This window comes from Macaca thibetana, chromosome 16 (assembly GCF_024542745.1).
Source record: "Macaca thibetana thibetana isolate TM-01 chromosome 16, ASM2454274v1, whole genome shotgun sequence".
Taxonomy (NCBI): Eukaryota; Metazoa; Chordata; class Mammalia; order Primates; family Cercopithecidae; genus Macaca; species Macaca thibetana.
This window is the reverse complement of record NC_065593.1, coordinates 44,460,206-44,483,659: the sequence shown is the minus strand read 5'-3', so window position 1 is coordinate 44,483,659 and position 23,454 is coordinate 44,460,206. Positions and strand designations below refer to the sequence as shown.

Sequence of the window (23,454 nt, the reverse complement as noted above, 5' to 3'; positions counted from 1 at the left end):
AGCTGGGTGAGAGCTTTCCTCATTGCTCTTTTGGAGAGAACTGATACCAGTCCTTGAAGCCAATGCTTGGTTTTCTCCTTTTAAGGTGTGCAATAATGTCAGACTTTTTCCTCTGGCCTCCTTGGGTGGGGAGAGGGAGCGCTTGTAGGAGCTGCCATTTAAGATTTAAAAAAAAAGCAAAGCTATACAAAATTCCTAGAGTTCTGTCACCTGGATCTGCAGACTAAGCTTTTATATTTTTGTAGAATTCTGTAGCTGTCTATTCCCTAATGAGGTTGGGGGTTCTGGGATCTTTTATTCTTCTAGTGGTTAGAGGATTCTGGGTCAAGGTGAAGCCAGAGAGCTGGACTCCTACCCACCCCCACCCTTCCAGCACCCCCCTACCCACCCACCACCACCACCACCACTTGCACAGCCCAGCAGCACTGGAGTACTGGAGAGTCGCTTAGGTTGAGTCTTAGCATGCCTGTTTCTTTCTGGGTTCCCCCTCCCCTGGCCTCCTCTTCCCAGCAGGGACCGAGGAATTTGGGGTGAACTTACTATGCTTTTGGGTTGCTCTGTAGAGATCTGCAGGGACCAGCCTGGTGAAAACAAAAAGACTCACCTGCTTCCTCGCCAGCAGCCCTCTCTGTGGCCTGGAGGGTTTCTCTGGAAAAGGGCAGTGCCTGGAGGGGGTCCTCTGGATAGTGATGTGGAAATATTAATAGTAGAGTCAAAGTGGGTATTTTGGGGGAGTCGGGGAGAGAACTGTGACCTCTCCCCCCAACGATGTAAAATCTTTATCAATGATGGAAACTGTTGTGTCTCATTAAAAGGGTTTTGAGGTGGAAAAGCAGCTGCCGCTGGATCTTAATAATAATATCAAGACTGCTAACCTCATGCTGCTTGTCTGGGTGGTTATTTGATGCTGCTCTGGGATACGTAGCGGGTGGGGGTAGAGGGTGGAGAAACTGAAGGAGGCTGGGGTGGGGAGTGGCTGGTAGGGGCAGCAGGCCTTGGATGAGGACTCCAGGGGCAGAATGGAACTGGTTAGGGGCTTCAGGCTTTTAGAAGTAGGAACATCTACCCTGGCGCCTTTGTCCTCAGCCTTCCCCTTTGGGGTTCAGAAGAAATTGTGTCAGCGGCTGTAGGCCCCCACCTCAAGCTTGGCTGCTTCTGCTTCCTCCACCCCCAAGACTCCAGGAAAAGGTCTGTGTGGGGGTGGGGACTGGGAAGAGGAGTGAGCTGAGCTGGGGATAAAAACAAATCTGAGGCTCATATGCAGTCTCTCACTCCTCAAAACACCCTAGCACGGAAGTTTGATTGCTATTTCTCCATGAGGCAGCGGGGGTCAGAGAGGTTAAGTGAATTGCCCATGGTCACACAGCCAGGGAATGGCAGAGCTGGGATTTGACCCTAGGTCTGGCCAACCTCCAGCCCACACTACTCCTGTCTCTACTCAGTGTAGAGGAAATGGGGCACAATGGGAAGAATCCTGCTCAAAAATGACTTGCTGGGGGGCTCTTTTCCAAAGTAGTCACAATTCATATTCATACAAATAGGCACACGTGTTCCCCGCATGGCAAACTCAGAGGCTTAGAGAGGCCCCCAGCCTCCCACCTGGTGGGCCACCAGCCTTTGGCCATAGGGAATGGTGGCAAGAGGGGTTCAATCACTGGAGAAGGCATCCCTCAACTCCAGACGCTTGTCCAAGAGCCGGCCAAGGGTAGCTCTGCAATCACTCTGGGTTCCCAGGCACCACCCTTCCACGTCATAACCCTGCCCTTGAACCCCATGGTACCTGTTCTCTTCCCCATCCCGCCCTCTTCTCTCTTCCTCTCCTCTAGCCCTGCCCTACCTACCTAAACCGCGCCCACTTTCCAAACAGCTTTCACTCCTGTCTCCACCCTAGTCCCCACCTGCCACAGCCTGGTGCCCCTTGGCCTATTTTCTCTTTCCTTGGGCCAGTTGAGCAGCCTGTGGAGCGGGACTGGCAACAGCAGTGCAATGAGGGCGTCAGACACCAGGTGGCGGCACAGGGCACCCTCACCTGGTGCACCTGGTGCCCCTCCTGCAGAGGGACCAAGCCAGGGAGAGGGCACCAACACTGATGGACACCTTCTAGGGACAGGTGTTCTGTATAACCTCAGAAGGAGGAAGCAGGCTTGCAGGGTCCATTGAAGGACTTTGTGTATGGAGAAGCCCAAACAGGAATCCCCGCCATCTGAGTGCTGAGCCCGCGGTGTTCAATGACTCCTGCCTGAATCTAGGAGACCCAGGGCTAATCCAGGACCGTGGTTGCCAGGAAGGAAAGGAACTCTCAAAGCAAGTTGAGTTGTGGCCTGGAGTCCCACTCCAGGGCACAGCAAGGCAGGTCAAGGAGGCAGCTGCTCCACCTAAGCCCCAAGAGGGGATTCTGCTAAGAACTTTAAAACTGCGTGTCTTAGCCTTGGTTCCAGGTGTGGGATCTGCTGACTGTGGCCCACAGAACTAATTAATTCTTCTTGCTTTGAAAACTCCAGAATCGGGCACAGCAGCCAGCACTCTCCCCTGCATGCCAAATCAGATCAAGTGCAGGTTGGTGGCAGAGGGGCAGCCTCACTGAGGGCCATGGGTGGGACCAGTGGGGTCACCACCAGACTGGGGTCTGGAGGAAGCAGACCCCACTTCAGGGGAGAGGACAAGGGGTAGGCTGGGGTGTGGGAGCTACAGCCTGGTTTGGGGGTGCTCCAGGCCTCCAAGGAGCCGCAAGGGGCTAAAAGGAATCAGGCGGTGCTTGGAGGGGAAGCTTTGCTATTCCACACCCTGCCCCTCTGTCTTGTCAGTTCCAACCTGCCTCTTCCCCCTTCGAAGCATTTCCTGTGCCTGGGTCTCCCCGTCCCCCACTGTTCTGCTTTCTTCTCTCTGCTGTCATGCCTGCTCTGAGCTGTACCTTGCAATTATTTTATCTTTCCATCTCCTTGCCAGGAAATCCCTGATGCCGGGTTCCCCTGGGACACTCACTGCGGGGGAGGCAGCGCACATGCTCCATCCATCCTGCCTGGAGCAGCAGTCAGTTGGGGAGGGAGGATGGGGTTTGGGCCATAAAGGCTGGGAGAGGTTTAGTCCATTTCTCTGCTGCAGCCCAACCCACAAGGCCGTTATTGCTTCTCTCGGGAGCCCTTCCAGCAAGAACCATCTTGGTTCTGAACACTCAAAAGCAAAGTGGGCAGCGCCTACTGCTGGGACTATACCTAATGTCGCAGTGGCCTTGTTGCCTATGACTCCTTCTTAGGAAATGAGGTGTTTGCTTAATCGGTCAACAACACTTCCTGAGGACCAGCTTCTCCAGGCACTGTCCTGGGTGCTGAGGATACAGTTATAAACAAACCTCAGTCCCTATCCTCAAGGTATCCACAGTCCTCTGGGCAAGGTAAGCAAGACAGTGATTACAAGCGGAGGAAGCCTCCTAGCCCAGGACTAGGTTGGGGAGGTCCAAGGAAGGCTTTGAGGGGGTGGGGGGCTTGAATGAACTCTTGAAGAAGTTTGCCGCTAGCAGAAAGGAAGACAGGGTGTAGGTAGGAGAGTGCACCAAGCAGCCTTGAAGACAGATCCGGGAAGAGCATCCCGCTCAAGGAGACTGCGCAGAAACAGCCTCCTCGGCAGGCAGACGTGGGGCACCTCCTGCCTGTGCCGAGATAAGCTCTGTGGCCCTGGGCAGGCTGTAGGGTGTCTCAGGGCCTCAGATTTCTTGCTCTAGTGAGAACAACCAAAACAATAACATCCTAGAAATATTGTGGTTATTATTCAAGGAGTCTCTGAAAGGGGACACACTTCCTGAGTGGCCCAGAGGGGTGAAGCCCCAATGCCTCAAAAGAGATGGGGGAAGGTGAGGGTCGCCAAGGGCCCCCACCACACCCTCAGAGTCCCCAACCCAGTGCTGTAGCCTTGGGAAGGCAATTGCAATAGAAAAGCCAGGGGCTACAAGGGGTGGTGCCTCAGCTCCGATGCTGAAGCCGGAACCCAAGGGTCCTGGCCCAAAACTAGAGCTCTAGCCAATGAACTGCCTGGCCAACTGTGGGTCTGGAAAGTCCCGGATGGAAGCTCAGGCTAGTTCTGGGCTCTCCATCTCAGAAAGGGGGTCTGCCTGGGGAGCTCACCTCCCAGAGGGCCCTAAAGAAAAGTCCCCAGGTCTCCTCAAGCCCAGAGCGATCTGGTGCCTATGACCCCACAAGCCCTAGAAAAGGAATGAGACAGGAGGGAGAGTTGGAGGAAGCCGTTGGGTAGACAAGGTCAAAACACAGGGGTGGTGGGTGCTGATGAAGGGTGCTGATGAAGGGTCATGGAAGGGGTAGAGGAAGGTTCCCAGCTGCCTAGGCCGTAGAAGCCTGGCCCACCAGGGCTGGAAGAGAGCTTAGATATCACCTTGTCCACGTTTCTTAAGAAATGAAGTCCCAGAGACATCAAGGAGTTTTTTGAGATCATACAGTGTATAAAAGGTACAGAGGGGGATTGGAGGGGACTGAGTTAGTCCCTGCCCTTGGGGACCTCTCAGACTAGCAGGGAAGACAGACTCTTCATAACTAAATATAACCCAAGGCACACTGTAACAAGGTGTAAAGCTCTGTAAAGTCTTTTGCCCAGAGAGGAAGGTCGGGGGACAGGAGAGGGAGGATGTGTGTGGATGGGTGGAAGGGAAGAGGGCAGACAAAGAAGGGGCGTAAAGAACTTGCCCAGTGGAGGGGTAGGAGTCCCCAGTCTCACTGCCTGGGAAGGGGGAGTCTTCCCCGCTCCCACGCTTATCCCATGCCCAGCCAGATCTTGGTTCTGATAGCCTAGAGCCAAGGAGACTTCCCTTCTAGGGACCTCCTGCCTGCCCAGAGAGATAGGAAGTGGTTTGTCGCTTCTGCACTCTTACTGGCTCCCACCCACGTCTGCGCTGAGCAGCCAAGGAAGGAAACACCTTCTCTTGAGAACAAGGGTCAGAAAAGGGGTCACCAGGGTGAAACTGGACAGACCTGTGTGCAAAGGCAGGGAAGAGAAGGGCCAGGGAAAGATCTGCCCAGGAGAATTCCTTCTGAGTCCCAACAAGGGGTGCTGAGTTGGCTTCTGGGATTGTGTTAAGGAAGACAGGGCAACAGCGGAATTGAGAGATGGAGGCATCCCCACATCTGAGGGGATACGGGGAGAAGGAGAGCTGAGGCAAGCAGGGGAAGGAGAGCACTGACAAGCCCATTTTACAGATTGGGAATGTAGAGTTTCAGCCTTAGGAGGGGGACAAGGACACTCACGTGGGGCTCCTCCTGGGGCTTCGCCTGTCCTTCCCCCCACCCTGATCAGGCTGAAGCAGAGGGAATTCACACAGGTTGGGTGCCCCACTAAGTGTGCCAGGCGATACACTTTGCATACCTTTTCCATTCAATCCTCAGAGAACCCTGGGAGGAAGATTCTCCTATGATTGTCTCTATTTTACAGATGTGAAAGTAGAGGCCCAGAGAGGTGCGGAAGTGATGTGGCAAGGTCAGGGGGCCACAGAGCCTAAAAGGGCAGCAGTTTAAGAGGACATAGGAGGCCCCCTGGACGATGCTGCGGCCCCCACCCTCGCCTCACGGGTACACACCCGCGCAGTACACCCCGGTTCCCAGAGCGTGGCGCCTGCCAGTGGCCCCTGGAACCTGACGAGGAAGAGGTCAGCTTCCGGATTGAGCACGGAAGCCCTTCCCATTCTACAGATGAGGAAACCGCCCTCCGGAGAGGAACGTGACCTTCTCAAAGATTCCTTTTTTCCTAGGAAGGATTGTTAAATCCCTCTCCCAATGTCCCCTACTCAGTGACTCATCGGCCCCACGGAGTTGTTCGGGGGTGGGAGCGCCTGTGTATCCCAGTTCCCCCTTGGAAATAGATTCTACTCCAGGATTGTCAGCCTCGGTATTCAGAGGGACATCCCCCTGGCATGGCCCGGGGACCGCTCGCAGGAGCTGTCGCCGTGCCAAGGCCTCCCCACCTCTGCCCCAAAGTCCCTCCCAGGGAGGCGCTGTCGCAACCCGCGGGACGGGGGCAGGGAGACTGGACCCAGAGGCACTGGGGTAGGGCTCGGCGGGGCGGGCCCGGGCGGAGCGCGGGGTGCGGAGGGCGGAGGCGGCTCCGGCGCCCGCTCTGCCCGCCGCTGGGTCGGACCGCGCTCGCCTTCCTCGCTGCCGCGCCTTGGCCCCATGGACACCCTGTGCGGTTCCGGGGAGCTCGGCTCCAAGTTCTGGGTAAGGCGCGGGGCTCCGGGGTCACCGCGCGGGGGTCGGGGTTGGCCGGCTTCGCCCGGTCCTCGCCGCCTGCCTTCCCGCGAGGCCGGCAGGTATCCCGGGACGGAGCCCCTGAGACCGCCTGGGCGCCCGAGAGGGGGCGGTGGGCGCGGGAGGGAGGTTGGCGGCGCCGCCCGGAGCTGGGTCCCACGCAGGGTCCGGGACCTGCCCTGCTCTTCCCTTCCCGGCTGCAGCACTGAGGAGCCCGGGAAAGTGAGGCACAGTGCGTGGCTGGGTGAGTCGGCTCCACCCCAGCCCCTCTGTCGGGTGAGGAACGGGCGTTTCGCAATCAGCCGCGCGTTCGTGGTGGAGGGTCCTCCCTCAGCATCTGTCCCAGACTAGGACTCGGTTGCCCACCTGGATGCCCCAGGGCATCCCGAGCACCTGCTCAACCAGATGTTTTGGGAGGCTGGTTGTGCAGTGTCCCACCCTTCTTAGGAAGCTTTCCTGCCACTTTATTTTCTCTGGGTAAGGCTGAGGTCTGAGAGCAGGCCATCCTCACCACCCTGGACTCAGAAAGGAGAAGCAGACCCCGGTCTGGAGACAGGTACAGGGTGTCAGGATTCCTGTAGTCCAACTCCCTTCGTTTACAGATGGAGAAAGGGAGGTCCAGAGAGAGGAAGAGACTTGCCCAAAGTTACCCAGTTCAATGAAGGCAGAGCTGGGATAGAAAATCAGGCTAGAGGCCAGGTGCAGTGGTTCACGCCTGTAATCCCACCCTTTGGGAGGCAGAGGTGGGAGGATCACTTGAGCCCAGGAGTTTTAGATTACAGTGAGCTATGATCACACCACTGCACTGTGGCCTGGGCGAAAGAGCGAGACCCTGTCTGTAAAAAAATAAATAAATAAGAAAAGAAAAGAAAATCAGGCCTTTTGTGACTCTCACTCCAAATCCCTTTCTAAGACAAGCTGCTTTTCAGCCTGCTGACTCCAGCCTCCAGCACAGTTCAGGTGAGTTAAGTGCATACAGCCCAGGAGCTTTCTTACCAGCTTTCAAACCTACTTGCCTCTATGAGGCAAGTGATCATGTGCTCTCCGTTTTACAGAGGGAGCTCAGATTAAAGGGGCTTCTCTGTGGTCATTCAAGGGGTGTCCAGGGCCTGTGAATCCCAATCTCTAAGTCTTTTTCCTATTTTAAGTATTTGTACATATGTGCCCTGTATGTGTGTACGCATACACACAGGCACGTGGGGTGTTACCCAAGAGTTCGTGCTGTGCTCGTGTGTGCATAGGTGTATAAGTCTGGACCCATGCTCTTGGGCTGTGTTTAGGATGGGCTGAAGGCGTTATATGGAGTTTTTGAAACTTGGGGCAATGGAGGTTAAAAAAAAAAACTGTAAAAAGGCGTTTTTGGGATTCTCTCTTTTTCTGTGGGTGACCCAAAGGTTAATCTGAGATGGTGCAACTTCTCTGTCACTGCCCTTCTTTCCCAGTCCCACAGGAACTCCATCTATTATTCAGCATTGACAGGCCACTTGCCGCCAAGGTCCAGAGGTTGTGCCTTTGCCTCACATGCACACTTCCTTTCACTGCCCATGGGGCCAGGCTGGTATGGCCATGGCAGGTTTGTGGCGCCTGGAATGCCAAGCAGAAAATCAAGAGGGTGGTTGTGCCCAAACTTCAGGCACAAGGGCTCATTGTTCCTGGGTAGCCACCTGAACCCTGAGAGCTTAGGACTCCACAGAGACAGGTCTCCTGGAACCCGGAGTTGGGAGATTCAGGACTCCCTTTTTGTCCCATGTTCAGACATCCTCTGGCTCTACCTTAACATGGGATTGTGGAGTCCAAGAAAGTGAGAGCTTGTGAGTTTGAAGCAGTGAGTCCAATCCCTCAGGGTAGAGCTGGGGAAACTGAGGCCAAGGGAGTGAATATCCCAGGACAATCAAAGACAGAGTGCAGGGCTGGGAAACAGGACTCCGGGGCTGTGGTTACAGCCTTGCCATTGCCTGACTGTGCGCCTTTGAGCCTCCGGGCCCTCTGGCCCCTGCACTTCTCCTTGATGCTCGTGAGCGATACACACCTCCTCTGAGGATGCAGGCTCCGTGGGAGTCAGCTCATCTACATTATGAAGCCCTCGTGAGATCTCTGCTTGGATACCTTAAATGGCAAACTGACCACCCCCCTTCCCACCCCAATCTCTAAATGTCTTTCACATTCTCTTCTGGCTCCTGAAACCTGTTCTAGGCCACACACCCAGTGTGGCTGGTGACTGGGGGAGGAGTGTGGAGAGAGAAGGGAGGCTCCCAGCTCTACCTCTGAGGGAATGACAGGGTTTGCACAGCTGAAAGGAGAAAGAGTCCACGCTGGAAGCTGGAACCTCTGCCACAGTCCAGTTTCAAAAAAGGCCTGGAGTTCGGGGCTGTTCATTTGTGATGTGCTGTGTTGCATCTCATTTGCATGGCATATTGTTCAGGCACAACTCCCTCTGAACCTTTACCTTAGGGGCCCGTGGGTGACCCACTTTGTGAGAAGTGGTTCAGGGCAGCCTGGAAGTACTTGAACCGGGAGTGAAAATGCAAGGAGGGGGTGGGGTGTTCAGGCCCCTCTGGGCCGCTCGTTTAATCTACCAAGATGCTCAGTAGCTTATCCTTATAGCCTCAGTCTCTCCACCAGTGGAATGGGAATTAACCCACCCCCTACCCACCTCACAAGATTTTTCTGATCAAATGAGATAGGGAATGTGGAATGATTTTAAGAACTAAGAAGCTTTCTATGGGTGGCAAGTCCTGACATTCCCCAGAAGAGGGAGGAGAAAGAAAAATGGGGTTAGAAAGGAGTGTCAGACGTGGGAAGACCTGCAGGGAAAGAGCTGGCAGGGCTGTTGGGCCAGTGGCTCCCATTTCAGCTGTTTGCTGGGGAGCTGGGGGCTGTTCCTGGCTCAATCTGAGGGTAGGAGACTGGAGAGGACCATGCCCTTGGGACAGATGTATACACATCTGTGTACTCACACAGCAGCTGCCAGGTGAATGATTTGTATGAATCCCTCTCTTTCTCACCTGTATCGACTGTGAAGCAGGTTACCAACTTCCCTGAATGTGCCTTGGGAGTTTCTGTGGAAATAAATTCCAAAAGAGTGAACTGTGTAATTAAACCACCTCACTACTCAGGAGGCCAGAGGTGCCTCAGAACAAGGGAGGAGGTGGGGTCCCTTTGCTCTGCTGTGCTGGCCTCTGCCTGCAGGATTCCTCTCTGTTCTGAATCACAGAGGTTGGGGAGCACCTGGGTGGTGAAGGAAATATATGGAGGAAGGGCCTGGAGCTATTTACCCCCCAGGTAAACAGGCAGAATTAGCCTTGATCTGACGGCCCCAGGAAGCTTAGAAAACTGAAGATCCTGACCATGAAAGCCATCCAAAGATGGCACGGACTGCCTGAGAAGTAGTGAGCTCCCCGTCACTGGGGAGTATGTAAGGACATGGTTAGCGACTGCTTGGTAGGGATGCTGGAGTGAGGATTCAAGCCAGGAAAGAAGGTGGGGTCCTGAGATTCTGTGGCTGGGAAGAGGGAAGATGTGGCCAGTGGGGATTCATTGGTTCCTCCTCTGAGATTTCTGGACTCCTCCTTCCCTAGCTCTCTTCCTGCTCTCCATATGGAGCTTACTTAGAAGCAGCACTTGGTAGAGGCCTATGGGTCTCCCCTTGGTCAGGCCCACATGGGGAAGGTGACCTCATTGTTCCCTTAGCTGCTTACCCATCCTAGGGAGGGACAGATCCCTGGTCCCTTGGAGGCTCAGCTCCCTGTGTCTCCTGCTCTGTTTTAGCTAGCCCCAATTCTGCTATTCACCAGCTGTGTGACTTTGGGCAAATGACTCACCTTCTCTGGGCTCCAGCAGAACTGAGGTGGGCTCTGGGGCCTACTTCAGGTCTGGAGTTGCCCAATTTTGGAAGGATGAGCCTTGGGCTTGGGGGCCAAGGCCATGCATGATTAAGGCCCTTCAAAGTTTAGAGCTCCTGGGTATCAGGGTCTCCTCTGCCTTCTAGTAGGCAGCCACCAAAATGTATGAGTAATGGGCAAGGCTCCTATGCCAATGTATTTTGACTCTCAAATGAAGACAGTGACCTGCACATCCACGGGGAAGCTGAGTGGGAGGTAGACACTCCTCCACTGAGCAGATACCATAGCTCACCCTCCCCTCAGGAACCCAGCCTTCCCTGCAAGGCCAGGGCTCCCGGGCTGCTTTCTGCCATCTTAGCTGCTACAAGCGAACCCCATGCTGAGTGGCTTCGACCTCCGAGCTCTTGGCTTCTGGCTACGGTGTTTCATTGCTTGTGACCCCAGGCTGGCTTCTCCTCAATCCTGCTGTTCCCCCACGTCACCTGGGCCTGGGTCTCTAAGGGCCAGAGATATGGGGAAGGAAGTGAGTCAGGGAAATGGCATTCAAGAGGGAGCTTTGCCAAGCCTGCCTGTGGCCCCCCCAGACAGGGAAATGGTCCTGAAACACTGGGCAAGCTTCCAGGGAGGAAGGTCCTGGCAGGGACGACCAGCTGAGCCACCCTGGAGGTAGGGCCAGAGCACCCAGACTGTATTCAGTCCTCCGCACTGGGGCAGGATCCCTGGGCAGTTGAGGGTGAAATGAGACCTGGTGTGCCATTGCTGGGGTGGCTGGGCCCCTCCCCTCCCCGATCTGAAGTTGTTTCTGTTTCTGGCACTGGGGTGCAGTGGGTGGGGCTGGCAGGGGGCAGGATGGGACAGCAAATGAGAGCCTAACTCTAGGCTTGGATTTCTCCTTTTTTTTTTAAGATGGAGTCTCGCTCTGTCACCCAGGCTGGAGTGCAGTAGCACAATCTCGGCTCACTGCAACCTCCACCTCCTGAGTTCAAGCAATTCTCCTGCCTCAGCCTCCCAAGTAGCTGGGATTACAGGTGCACACCACCATGCCCGGCTAATTTTTCTATTTTTAGCAGAGACAGGGTTTCACCATGATGGCCAGCCTGGTTTCGAACTCCTAACCTCAAGTCATCTGCCCACCTCAACTTCCTAAATTGCTGGGATTACAGGTGTGAACCACCGTGCCCAGACAGATTTCTCCTAACTGGATATTCTGGTTTCTAGCCAGGGTCTCCCAGAACCCCATCTAGGCCACTACCCACGTGTTAGCCACTCTGCCCCCTCAGCTCTGTGAGAAGAATTGCGCAAAGCAGGTGATATGAGAATGGGCTGCATGACTGAAAGGTGATCTGGGTGCAAGTGTTCTATCCCCAGGGTGGGATACCATGCTGGAATCCTACCAGGTGTACAGGAAAGACTGTAATCCCATGTGAAGGAGCTGGGACCTGGAACGAGACTTCCTGGGTCTAATCCCAGCATCAGCCCTGGATGTCAGCTGCCATGAGCGTGAAATGATCATCCTGGCCCGCAGCAGGAGCTCAGTGAAACAAAGCCCCTTCCAGAAGCAGATCGGCCAGTTGAGCCTGTGAGCCATCCCTGCATGGGGCCAGCAGGCGCAGCACAACCAGTTTTTGTTTGTTTGTTTTGTTGTGTTTTGTTTTTGAAAAGGAGTCTTGCTCTGTCACCCTGGCTGGAGTATAGTGGCATGATCTCAGCTCACTGCAACCTCCCCCTCCCAGGTTCAAGCAATTATCCTGCCTCAGTCTCCTGAGTAGCTGGAATTACAGGCATGTGCCACCACGCCCAGATAATCTTTTTATATTTTTACTAGAGACAGGGTTTCACCATGTTGGCCAGGCTGGTCTCAAACTCCTGACCTCCGGGGACCCATCCACTTCGGCCTCCCAAAGTGCTGGGATTACAGCACAGGCAGTTTTTGGCCCCTGCCCCCAGGCCTTCCAAAGGCTGAGTGAGAGTGAGTGGGGATCAGAGCGTGTCCTTGCTCTCTCCATGCCTTCATTGCTGCTGAGTCAATGGTTTTGTCCGTCCATCTGTTCCCTATCTGGGACTTCAGGAGCAGTCCTGCAGTGGTGGCTTCCCCCTCTACTGCCACACAGGAATAAGGAAGTAATGACTCTTCTTATGACAGAGGCTGTCAACAGGCCTGGGGCCCCCAGGGTTTGGGAAGTCCCTGGCAAAGCTGGGGCAGAGGGCTCCAGTGTCCCCACCCCCACCTACTGCCTGTATGAGTCTGCAGTGATTTCAGCTTCAATGACCATGAAGTCTGCCATGAGGGAGGCCTCTGCCACGTGGTCCATTCTGGATGCCGGACCTTTCCCCTTATCAGCCCCATCCAGCTGTTTAATCGCATTATTAAGGAAGCTGTTGTTGCTGTGGAAACTGTGTGGGTGATGGCGGGGGAGGGGGCTGTGGGCTCAGCTCTCATTTCCCAGTAGTGCTCTTCAGAGTGGGAATGAGAGGAGAGCCTTGAGAAGGGATCGTCCATCCTGCCCTGCAGGGATTCAGGGAGTGTGATGGGGTCCAGGGAATAACCTTCACTGGCCCTGTCCTCACCTTCATTTTACACATAACTTTGAGTTGGAGACCCTCCTGGGTGCCAAGAACTGTGGCGTTGGTGCCAGGGAGAGAACACGCTGTGTTCCTGGGCATGAAGCTGCAGAGGCTGGGGCTGGAGTTGGCTCCCTCCATTTATCTATTCATTTGTTTATTTATTCTTTTGTTCAATAGATGGTTATTGAGTACCTTCTCTGTGCCAGGCACTGCTCTAAACAGCAGGAAATACCATCAACTGCAGAGTACAGAGCTAAAGAATCTGTCTTCGTGGAGCATATACTCTAGTGGGAAGAGGCAGTAAAACAATAAATGTCATAAAGGCCAGGTGTGGTGGCTCACACCTGTAATCCCAGCACTTTGGAAGGCTGAGGCAGGAGGATCACTTAACCCCAGGAGTCCCAGACCAACCTGGGCAACAAAGTGAGACCCCATCTCTACAAAACAATTTCAAAAATTATAAAATAAGTGACTCACATCTATAGTATGGTAGAAGGTGGCTAAGGGCTATGGGAAAATAGAACAGGCTAAGAGGAATGGGGAGCAGGGACAGGTCGGGGGTTGGGTAGTGAGTTATAGTTTTGATTAGTAAGGTCAAGGTGGACCTCCAGGAGAAGGTGAGATCTGTGCAAAAAGTCACAGGTGATGAGGGCATGAGGCATGTGGATATCCAGGGATAGGGCTGCTGCCCCTGGCAGGAGTAGGCCTGGAGGGTTTGAGAACCAGCCTGGCAGCCACTGGGGCTGGCGCAGTCAGAGAGGAGAGGTGGGGAGATGCGGTCGATTCTGGGTCTATCAGGGTGCACAAGGTGAAGGCCAAGTGCGGTGGCTCATGCCTATAATCCCAGCACTTTGGGAGGCCGAAGCAGGAGGATCACTTGAGCTCAGAAGTTCGAGACCAGTCTGGGCAACATAGTGGGACCCCATCTCTACAAAAAAATAAAAAATTAGCTGTGCGTGGTGGCACATACCTGTAGTCCCAGCTACTCAAGAGGCTAAGGCAGGAGGATCGCTTCAGCCAAAGAGGTCAAGGCTACAGTGGGAAAAAAAAAAAAAAAAAAAAAAAGAACAGTTGAATGTGGCACTGTCATGTCATTCAACCTGTAATTAGAAGGTAGAGTGGACAGGGTTTGCTGAGAGACTGGATGTGGGATGTGAGAGAAAGAAGAATCAGGGGCAACTGCAAGGATTCTGGCCTGGGAAGGGAGACGGGAGGAAGGAGCCGCCATCCCCGGGCCAGGCAAGCTAGAGAGGCGAGGATGGCCAAGAGTTCAGTTCTGGACGTGTTGTGTATGACATGTCCCATAGATGTCCTGGCTCGGGGTCTGGAGTGAACCAAATAGGGAATCCGGGGCAAGGGCCTGTGTGGGCAGGTGCCTCCGCCTCCTGGGGAGGGCTCTGCCCAGCCAGGACATGCTTATCTCAAGGAAAGGAGCCCAGACTGGATGCCCTTGAGGGTCAAAGCAGCCACCCAGTTCTCACAGCCCCAAGATCCCCTGGTTGTTGCCACAGAGCAGGTGTCTGTGAAACTGAAACATGGGCCGGACGGCTGGAGGCTCCATCCCCCGCTTCCCTAAGTGTTGTCTCGTTGCCATCGAGGTGCTTTGCTGTTCATTCTCCCCACCTTCTCCCCACTGTGGGGAGGTGACCGGATGCTGTCATTACTCCCATTACTTACGGGTGGAGACTGAGGTTCAAGGACACGAAGGTGCTCACCAACTGTTGCACGGCTCAAAAGTGACAGAAGTCATCCTGGATCCTCTGTGTCCGGGTTGGGTTCTTCCTGTGGCCACTCCCCACCCACCTTACAGAGCCATGCCACCGGCCTGCAAGCACACACAGCGATTCCCACCATGTCCCCACGCCTGGGCTCCTGTCCTCAACATGCACACTGCCTTGTGAGTCAATGGCCCTGTGTGGCATCACAAAGCCTGGGTGCCTGTCCCGGCCACACACTGTCAGGTATCCTTGAACTTTGTCGCCAAAGTGGGTGTAGTTTCTCTTTTGTACACTGGGCCTAACAGTGCCCCTCCTATATGCCTGTGGAAGTTGTTCTGAGACAATATCCAGATAACAACTAGGTAAGTGCAGTAATAAAATGCCAGAGAAACATTAAGGGTCTTTATTTTCCTCACCTAACTGGCTGTCAGGGAAAAGCAAGCAAAGGTCAGAGGCTGGGGTGCCCCAGAGAGGCCCTGTGTAGGTGAGGCTCCGGCTGGGCCCAGAGAAATGGGATGTACACTCCAGGCCCAGAGACCTGAAGATCTGGGTTCAGGGCAGCTTTGGGACAGGCTATCTGGATGGCAACTAACTGGGGTACCTGACCAGGCCTAGAGGTGTATCCTATGACCCAGATTCCAGCCCTGGGCCAGCATGTCAGAGACTCAGCAAGAGTAGGTGGGTCCTTGGCTCACACTGTTTGAGCAACCACTGAATACTGAATAGGACTCTAGAATACAAGATGTATGTGGTACACCTTCTGCCCACCTGGGCCTTCAGCGAAATGCCCCCAGGCAGCATGTCCCTGACTACATGCTCCACAGAGCTGGGACAGGTCTGCCCGATGTGCCACTGTATCCACGGAACCCAGCCCACTGCCTGACTCACCAAGGCCCTCAGCAAGCATCGGCAAGAGTGATGCTCCAGGGAAGGGGATCTCTCTAGAAGGAAGGGTGCTCAAGATGAAGAGGGTGGGTTTTCAGCCAGGCCCGCCACCCCTCCCTGGAGTGGTTAGGTTAGGATTTTGACAAGTGGTAAAAAGAGGGACTAGGTTGAGCAAAGGGGTAGGAGCAAGAATCTCAGAGCAGATTTAGGATGAAGTGAGTTGGCTGTGGGGGAAGGGAGCAATGGGAAAGGAGGTGGGAGGAGATGCCATGAGGGGGTCTTGAGGGCCAGGCTGGGTGCTAGCATGTGACTTCATGAGCAGCAGGAGTCATTGTAGGTTTGTGGGCATGAGGCAAGGGGCACAAAGCAGTATTTTGGGAAGAGCCATCTCACAGGTGGACAGGGGCACTGGAGGGCAGAGGTCTGCCCCAGATGGGATTAAGAAGGGAAGGTGGGCCAGGCACAGTGGCTCATGCCTGTAATCCCAGCAGTTTGGGAGTCTGAGGTAGGCAGATCACAAGGTCAGGAGTTCGAGACTAGCCTGACCAACATGGTTAAACCCCGTCTCACTAAAAATACAAAAATTAGCCAGACGTGGTGATGCACGCCTGTAATCCCAGCTACTCAGCAGGCTGAGGCAGGCGAATCACTTGAACCCGGGAGGCGGAGGTTGCAGTGAGCTGAGATGGCACCACTGAACTCCAGCCTAGGCAACAGAGCGCCAGCCTAGGCAACAGAGCGAGACTCTTTCCAAAAAAAAAAAAAAAAAAAGGGAAGGCAGGTTGGGAAAGGAAGCAGGGTGTGCAGATCACTACCCTTCCATGAGTTGTTTTCTTAAGATGCTAGAACTTGGCCAGGCATGGTGGCTCACCCCTGTAATCCTAGCACTTTGGGAGGCTGAGGCTGGTGGATCACTTGAGGTCAGGAGTTCCAGACCAGCTTGGCCAACATGGTGAAACCCTGTCTCTACTAATAATACAAAATTTAGCTGGGTGTGGTAGCGTGCACCTGTGGTCCCAGCTACCTGGAAGGCTGAGGCAGGAGAATTGCTTGAACCCCAGAGGTGGAGGTTGCAGAGAGCCGAGATCATGCCACTACACTCCAGCCGGGGTGACGGAGTGAGACTCCATCTCAAAAACAAAACTAAACAAAAACAAAAACAAAAAATTAGCCTGGCGTAGTGGCGCGTGCCTGTAATTCCAGCTACCCAGGAGGCTGAGGTGGGAGAATCACTTGAACCCTGGAGGCGAGGTCACAGTGAGCCAAGGTTGCACCACTGCACTCCAGCCTGGGTGACAGAGCGAGACTCGGCCTCAAAACAAAAACAAAAACAAAAATTAACCAGGCGTGGTGGTACATGCCTGTAATCCCAGCTACTCAGGAGGCTGAGGCACAAGAATCACTTGAACATGGGAGGCAGAGGTTGCAGTGAGCTGAGATCGTGCCACTGCACTCCAGCCTGGGCAACAGAGCAAGACTCCATCAAAAAAAAAAAAAATTGATGGGAGAACTCAGAACTCAAGCATACAGATGATTCAACAGTTCGCATAGCCAGATATTTCAAGGCCAGCTGTGGACTTTGAATGCTGTAGTAAAATGTTTGAACTTTGCCTTCTAGGCAGTAAGCAGCTACTGAAAATTTAGAGGGATGTAATAATACTATTATTCTTTCTTTCATTCATTTATTCAATAAACATGTGTGTGTGTGTGTGTATGTATATATATATATATATATATATATTTTTTTTTTTTTTTTAAGAGTCCAGGTCTTGCTCTGTTGCTCAGGCTGGAGTACAGTGGCATAATCATGGCTCACTGCAGCCTCAAACTCCTGGGCTCAAGAAATCCTCCCGCCTCAGCCTCCTCGTAACTGGGATTACAGGTGCCTGTCACTAGACCAGGCTAATTTTTTAAATTGTTGTAGAGACGGGGTCTTGCTATGTTGCCCAGGCTGGTCTCAAACTCCTGGCCTCAAGTGATGCTCCTGCTTTGGCCTCTCAAAGCACTGGGCAATGTACCTGGTCTAGGATACATAGATAAATAAAATAAAGGTTCTTCCCTTCAAAGAGCTTACATGTCAGCAAATAAAGGAAAAGATGAGAGAAAATATAATAAATTAGTAAATTATATATCATGTCAAAAGGTGATAGGTGCTATAGAGAAAAGAAAAAGCGGAGAAGGGTGGGAGAATTGGGAATACAGGGGTGGGACACAGGTGGCAGTATTAAACAGGATGGTCAGGGTAGGCTTCGTTGAGAAAGAAAGACTTAAGGATGTCTGGGGGAGGAGTGTTCCAGGGGGAGAGAAAAGCAAGCACAAAGGCCCTGAGACAGGGGCAGCAAGTGCGTTCAGAAACAGCAAGGAGGCCCGTGGCTGGAGTGAAGCAGGAAAGGCAGGGAGAGGGTCATGGGTTGGGGGAAGGGACATTGTGCAGGTCCTTGCAGGCTATTGTAGGGTGTATGGAGTGAAGATGTCAAGTCAGCAGTTAGATATGGAGCTGGAGATTTGGGGAGCAATGAACTGGAGAGATAGACTTGAAAGTCATTGGCATATAGATGGTATATCATATGAGACTGTGTGGGATTGCCAAGAGGGTGAGTGCAGATAAGAAGGAGGCAGAGAAGAGGAAAGGACTGAGCTCCGGGACCCTCTCGCACCAGGCAGGGGAATCAGCAAAGAGACTGTGATGGCATGGCCAGAAAGGAAGGGGAAGACCACATAGGATCTGGGCCCCCAGGGAATCTGAAGGGAAGAGACCAGAAGTCCATGGCAATTGCTCATGAAGAGGTGAGGACCTGGCCAAGGGGCCAGATGGGAGGAACCAGATAAGAGATATTATCATCCTGATGTTACCCTTAAAGAAACCAAGGCCCAGAGAGGCGAGAGGTTAAGTACCTTGGCCAAGATCACACAGCTTAAGTGTGACTTCTTTTTTTTTTTTTTTTGAGACGGAATCTCCCTCTGTCACCAGGCTGGAGTGCAGTGGCACAATCTCGGCTCACTGCAACCTCCGCCTCCTGGGTTCAAACGATTCTCCTGCCTCAGCCTCCTGAGTAGCTAGGATTACAGGTGCCTGCCACCACGCCCAGCTAATTCTTGTGTTTTTAGTAGAGACAGGGTTTCACCATGTTGGCCAGGCTGGTCTCGAACTCCTGACCTCATGATCTGCCCACCTCTGCCTCCCAAAGTGCTGGGATTACAGGTGTGAGCCACTGCGCCCAGCCAAGTGTAAGTTCTTTTAAGCTATGTGACCTTGGCCAAGGTGCTTAACCTTTCCCTGCCAAGTCTCAAACACCTCTTTGTCCAGCTACTATGCTTCCATCAAGAATCAAGAGGACCTAGGTCCCCATAGGTGTCAGGGTAGCTGGGAGAATGGTGATGCCCTTGGCAGAGGCAGGCAAGGCCAAAGGAAGGGCTGGTCCTGGCAGGGAGTGAAGGATCTTGGTTTGAGAGGTATTGAATATGAGGTGGCTGCAGACAGACGGTGATGCCATCTGAGAGGCAGCAGGAAGTAGGGGCCGAGGCTCAGGAGGTGATTTGAGCTGTTGATCTGGATTTGTGACTCCTCGGGACAGTCTGTGAACAATGATGAGAGAGAGCACCGAGGACCAAGGTCAGAACTTGGGGACTAGGGCCCATGTCCGCAGGGTGAACTAGAAGGAAGATAAGGAGACAGCAAGGAATGCTTGCCAACAAACCAGGAAACCGGGAAAGAGTAGTTTCCAAGAGATGGGGGAAGCCCACACTGTTGCAGGGAGGTCCTGCATAAAGTCTGAAACGGGTCTATTTAATTCGCCCTTGAAGGCTGGGCATGGTGTCTCACGCCTGTAATCCTAGCACTGTGGGAGGCCAAGGTGGGTGGATCACCTGAGGTCAAGAGTTTGAGAACTAGCCTGGCCAACATGGCAAAACCCCGTCTCTACTAAGAATACAAAAATTGGCCAGGCGCGGTGGCGGGAGCCTGTAATCCCAGCTACTTGGGAGGTTCAGGCAGGAGAATCACCTGAACCCCAGAGGCAGAGGTTGCAGTGAGGCGAGATCACACCACTGCACTCCAACCTGGGAGACAGAGCAAGACTCTGCCTAAAAGAAAAAAAAAATTGTAGTTGGAGGGAGTTCTGGTTCTATAGGGTGGATTGAACACAAGATTTTATCTCCAGTCCTTCCTGATTTTCCCTCAAAATGACAGTAAGGAATTAAAAATGTAAACCTACAAGGACAAAGAGAAGAGGAGACAACAGGAGGCAAGATATTGACACCTTTTTGGAAAGTGAGAAACAGGTCAAGGAGTGATCACTGACACAGCAGAGAACAACTGAAACCAAAGGCCATTTGGAGTCTGTAAAAGCTCGGGGATTGGAGGGCTGAAGGAGGCAAGGGGAAGAGCAGGGCTGAAAGCAGGGGCTGCTAGGAGAATGCATAAGGAGAGATGAAACACCCGAGTTACTTACCCATCCCCTCTTAAAGCCAGGCAAATTCCAGCCACCTCACAGAAGACCAGCAGTTTATTCTGTGGAATTAAGTAAAAGTCTGCATACTGAAGGATAGAACCCTCAGCCCTCATTCCTAAATTGGCCCCGGAGAAAAGACCTCCAGATTCTTCCAGTTGTTGGGGGAGTCTTCCCTAAAGGACCAGGTTCCTACTTGATCACTCTGCAGTGAAGCCCCGCAGCCAATAAGCTTGGTCCTCGGTACTCTGTCTTCAGTAGCGCTTTCTTGGTCCTTGGTTCTTGGTACTCTCACTCATCATTGTTCACAGATCGTCCTGAGGAGTCACAGATCCAGTCCCAAATCCACCTGCCCCCAACAAACAGAGCAGCCAACTCTTTAGTGTCTTACTCCAAAGTATTGAGACAGCCAAGCTGCAAGTCACCACAGGCCAGGCGTAGTGACTCACGCCTGTAATCCCAGCACTTTGGGAGGCCGAGGCAGGTGGATCACTTGAGGTCGGGAGTTCGAGACCAGCCTGGCCAACATGGCAAAACCCCATCTCTACTAAAAATACAAAAATTAGCTGGGCATCGTGACACATGCCTGTAATCCCAGCTACTCAGGAGGCTGAGGCAGGAGAATTGCTTGAACCTTGGAGGCAGAGGTTGCAGTGAGCTGAGATCGCACCACCGCACCCCAGCCTGGGCAACAGAGTGAGACTCCATCTCAAAAAAAAAAAAAAAAAGTCACCACACATTTGAGGAAAATTTGTTAAAATTTAAAAACTTTAGACAAATTAAATTTAGCAGAGTTTATTTGAGCAAAGAGCAATTCATGATTCAGCCAGCATCCTGAACCAGTAGAGGTTCATAGAGTTTTACCACCCAGCAATATGGGCAGGCGGTATTAGTAGACAGAAAAAGGAATTGATGTATAGAAACAGCGTGATTGGTTACAGATCATAATTTGCCTTATTTGGGCATGGTGCAGTGAGGGTTTGCCTTATGTGGACATGTTCTGATCAACTGGCAGCTTGTGATTGGCTGAAAATTCTGCTATATTTGACTGCAGCTTGGTTGCTTATTGTAAGAATATACTCTCAAGTTACGTTGCAGTTTATTTACATATTGAATTAGGCTACAGTCCACTATGTATGGAGTCAGGTTTATGCCTGGGTGACAGAGTGAGACTTTGTTAAAAAAAGAAAAGAGAGGAGAGGAGAAAGATGAGGGGAAGGGAGGGGAGTGGAGGGGAGGGAAGGAAAGGAGAAAGAAAGGAGGAAGGAAGGGAGGGAGGGGAGTGGAGGGGAGGGAAGGAAAGGAGAAAGAAAGGAGGAAGGAAGGGAGGGAGGGAAGGAAGGAAGGAAGGAAGGAAGGAAGGAAGGAAGGAAGGAAGGAAGGAAGGGAGGGAGGGAGGGAGGGAGGGAGGGAGGGAGGGAGGGAGGAAGGAAGGAAGGAAGGAAGGACACACAGCACATAAAACAAATTTTTTTCGTAGGATTACAGGTCACTGTGAACAATAACCATTCATTAAAAGACTTTGGAGGCATCCACAAAAAGTTACATAGTTGTAGAAAAAGCTTAGCTCTTTTAATAGCGAGTTCTCAGTTTTCTTCAGTGATCAAAAACCTAACAAAGACAGCATGAAGCACAGGAAATTATCTGGGTAGAACACAGAATCTTTGTTTTCTAGGCCAATTACCTAAAGAGAAAGAAAACCCTTTTACAATTTCCTATTATGATGAGACCAATAATCTAAGAACACCGTGTTGTTTTAATGGAGAGAACCAAATTCTAGTTTTGCATCACTGTAATTTTGATATTAATACTAGCTCTTATCGCCCAGTCTGGAGAGCAATGGTGCAATCTCCACTCACTGCAACCTCCACCTCCAGGGTTCAAGCGATTCTCCTGTCTCAGCCTCTCAAGTAGCTGGGATTACAGGCACACACACCACGCCCAGCTTATTTTTTGTATTTTTAATAGAGATGGGGTTTCACCATGTTGACCAGGCTGGTCTCGAACTCCTGTCCTCAAGTGATCCACCCGCCTCCGCATCTCAAAGTGCTGGGATTACAGGCGTGAGCCACCGCACCCGGTTGCTAACTTTTATTCTTAAAAAACTTATAAATAATTACCTCCTAATCTTAGCCAGCTTGGTCACACATAAAATTTCTTTCACAAGAGTCATCTGCCACAAACCTCCCACAACTTTCATATCCATTCACTTTTTGTTCTATACTTTTCCTCTTCTCATTTTCTAAAAATCAGTCATTTCACTTTAGGATAAAATTTATTCTCTTTTTCCCTTATCAGAACAAAACATCCTCACATCTTATAGCTTTTCCTTAGCTTCCTTTGTATATTTCTTTTCTATATATTTCTTTTTCTTAGCTTCTTTGTATATTTTCATATCGAGTTTCCCCCTTATTGTTTCTAGTAATTGTAGGTACATATATTAGATGTAGTAGGTACATATATTATGTAATACACATACATATATTAGAATTCTTTTTTTTTTTTTTTTTGAGACGGAGTCTCGCTCTGTCGCCCAGGCTGGAGTGCAGTGGCTGGATCTCAGCTCACTGCAAGCTCCGCCTCCCGGGTTCACGCCATTCTCCTGCCTCAGCCTCCCGAGTAGCTGGGACTACAGGCGCCCACCACCTCGCCCGGCTAGTTTTTTGTATTTTTTTAGTAGAGACGGGGTTTCACCGTTTTAGCCAGGATGGTCTCGATCTCCCGACCTCGTGATCCGCCCGTCTCGGCCTCCCAAAGTGCTGGGATTAAGGCGTGAGCCACCGCGCCCGGCCTTAGAATTCTTAAACCTGGCCAGGCGCAGTGGCTCACGCCTGTAATCCCAGCACTTTGGGAGTCCGAAGTAGGCAGATCACTTGAGGGCAGAAGTTTGAGACCAGCCTGGCTGACATGGTGAAACCTTGTCTCTACTAAAAATACAAAAATCAGCTGGGTGTGGTGGCAGGCACCTGTAATCCCAGCTACTGGGGAGGCTGAGGCAGGAGAATCGCCTGAACCCAGGAGGTGGAGATTGCAGTGAGTTGAGATTGCGCCACTGCACTCCAGCCTGGGTGACAGTGCGAGACTCCGTCTCAAAAAAAAAAAAAAGAATTCTTAACCCTTAGTGACCTTAATTTCCATGGAAATTAGAAAGTAAGCCTTTGTGAATTGTGTGTCACACCAGCAATCTGTAGATTGGTAAATCTATGAACCATAATTTCTAGAAGCATGAGCTTTCTCATAGTACAATTTGTCAGTGTAGAATATGTTTATCAATGATCCAAAATGTCTTTAGTCGCCCTGTAATAATAAACTGTAAAGGAGGCAAAAAATCATTTATATCCCTTTAGGTTTTTTGTTTTGCGAGGCCTGGAAACTAAATTGTTGTTTGTACAGATTTCCCTCCTCCTCAACTTTCTATTCTTGATGCTAAGAGTGTTAAAACTGTCTGGTGACTGAGTATGGTGGCTCACGCCTGTAATCCTAGCACTTTGGGAGGCTGAGGCAGGTGGAACACTTGACCTCAGGATTTCAAGACCAGCCTGGGTAACATGGTGAAACCCCTGTCTACAAAAAATACAAAAATCTGCTGGGTGTGATAGCTTGCACCTGTAGTCCCAGACACTTGGCGGGGCTGAGGCAGGAGGATTGCTTGAGCCCAGGAGGCAGAGGTTGCAATGAGCCGAGATCTTGCCACTTGCACTCCAGAGTAGGTAACAGAGACCCTGTTTCAAAAAAGTAATAATAAAACCTT

The 23,454-nt window shown here is 52.1% G+C and overlaps 2 protein-coding genes across 9 annotated transcripts in view; one reads left to right on the top strand and one right to left on the bottom strand.

Moving 5' to 3' along the window:
- MRPL27 (mitochondrial ribosomal protein L27) overlaps positions 1-23,454 on the bottom strand; it is a 464,439-nt gene that overhangs the window by 255,751 nt on the left and 185,234 nt on the right. The window contains exon 1 of one of the 8 annotated variants that reach the window (XM_050765134.1): positions 14,214-14,223. The exons of 6 other annotated variants lie outside the window; for them this stretch is intronic. The gene's annotated coding sequence lies outside the window, so the exon portion shown is untranslated. Of the gene's footprint in view, positions 1-12,308; positions 12,319-14,213; positions 14,224-23,454 lie in introns of those variants that run through there. One more of the 8 variants, XM_050765124.1, reaches the window with a different exon arrangement.
- ABCC3 (ATP binding cassette subfamily C member 3) overlaps positions 6,078-23,454 on the top strand; it is a 57,578-nt gene continuing 40,201 nt past the window's right edge. The window contains exon 1 of the mRNA XM_050765038.1: positions 6,078-6,215. Within this exon, the coding sequence (XP_050620995.1) occupies positions 6,171-6,215 (45 nt within the window). The 5' untranslated portion in view covers positions 6,078-6,170. The remainder of the gene's footprint in view (positions 6,216-23,454) is intronic.